The sequence below is a fragment of the Pterocles gutturalis genome, unplaced genomic scaffold (genome assembly GCF_000699245.1).
Source record: "Pterocles gutturalis isolate BGI_N339 unplaced genomic scaffold, ASM69924v1 scaffold4445, whole genome shotgun sequence".
NCBI lineage: Eukaryota > Metazoa > Chordata > Aves > Pterocliformes > Pteroclidae > Pterocles > Pterocles gutturalis.
This window is the reverse complement of record NW_010145606.1, coordinates 420-1,682: the sequence shown is the minus strand read 5'-3', so window position 1 is coordinate 1,682 and position 1,263 is coordinate 420. Positions and strand designations below refer to the sequence as shown.

General features: G+C 57.3%; 1 protein-coding gene across 1 annotated transcript in view; it reads right to left on the bottom strand.

Annotated features, from left to right (window-relative positions):
- Window positions 1–690: 690 nt before the first annotated feature.
- Window positions 691–1,263, bottom strand: part of LOC104470480 (zinc finger protein CKR1-like) — a gene marked incomplete at its 5' end in the record, with an annotated part of 974 nt that continues 401 nt past the window's right edge. Inside the window, one exon of the mRNA XM_010085424.1 lies at window positions 691–1,103. Within this exon, the coding sequence (XP_010083726.1) occupies window positions 691–1,103 (413 nt within the window). The remainder of the gene's footprint in view (window positions 1,104–1,263) is intronic.

The following is a 1,263-nucleotide window of genomic DNA, read 5'->3' as shown; positions in this document are numbered from 1 at the left end:
TCATCGCTGGGACCCCCCCAAAAATGGTTTTTGGGGTGTCTGAGGGCGGTTTGGGGTGTGGCAAGGGCAGTTCAGGGTGTGCCGAGCCGTGAATTTGGCAAAAATGGAGACGGCGGGTTTCCTCGGGTCAGGTTAGGAGGTAATAAAGTAGAATTTAGTTAAGCAAAAAAAAAAGAAAAAAATTTTCTGCCTGTCTCAGCGTTTTTTTTTTCTCTTTGGAGAGGGAGAAGATGTTCGCGGTGTTTCCCACCAGGACGGAAAAGCCACGGAGCGCGGGGAAAACGGGACGCAGGCGGCTGCGGGGTACGGGGGTTCCCTTTTTTATTCCTCGTCCCACAACACCACCTCAAAATCTCCCCCTCTCCGTCACTGTGACGCAAAATTCCCCTTCTCCAGCCTCCCGGCAGCCAGGAGCTGGCACAAACGACACCAGATTTTGGGACAAAAACCAGCCCCAACCTTTCCCGGCAGAAACGAGCGCCGATTCCCTCAGGATGAGGCTCCCTTGCGCCCTGAAATGTCCCTTTTTTGGGGTCCCCTTCGCAGGGGGAGACATCGGGAAGGATCAGTCCCACCCCAATGCCACCCTACACCCCTTCAATGTCACTTGATGTCCTTCGATTTGTCCCCAAAATGAGTTTTCCCTCGGGTACGGTCGTCCCTCGCGGTGGAGGTAGACGTCGCGATCCTTCACGGCTCCTCACCGCCGCAAATTCCGGGTGTTTTCCCCGACCCCGCAATGACGTTGGGTTTGTCCCCAACTAACTGGGTCCTAGAAGGGGACAATGGTTGGGGGACGAGGGGAAAAACAGCCTTGGAGAGGTGAATCCGGCGATGTTTGGTGAGGTGGGAGCTTTGGCTAAAAGCTTCGCCGCATTCCGGACACTCGTAGGGCTTCTCGCCGGTATGGACGCGGCGATGGCGCTCGAGGTGGGACGCCCACGCGAAACTTTTGCCGCATTCGCCGCAGGTGAAGCTTTTTTGAGCGGCGTGAGCTCGGCGATGGACGAGGAAATTGGGAACTTCGCCGAAACGTTTGCCGCAGTCGCCGCATTTGTAAGGTCGGTCGGGAGAATGAGTTTTGCGGTGTTGGAGGAGGTGAGCTTTTTGGGAAAAACGTTCGCCGCAATTCCCGCAAGGAAAAGGACGTTCGCCCGTATGCACCCGCCGGTGCCGTTCCAGGTGCGACGCCAATCGCCGCAACGATGGGCGCGTTCCCTCCGGTGACACCGTTGATGCCGCGCCAAAGCCGGCCCGGCTCGG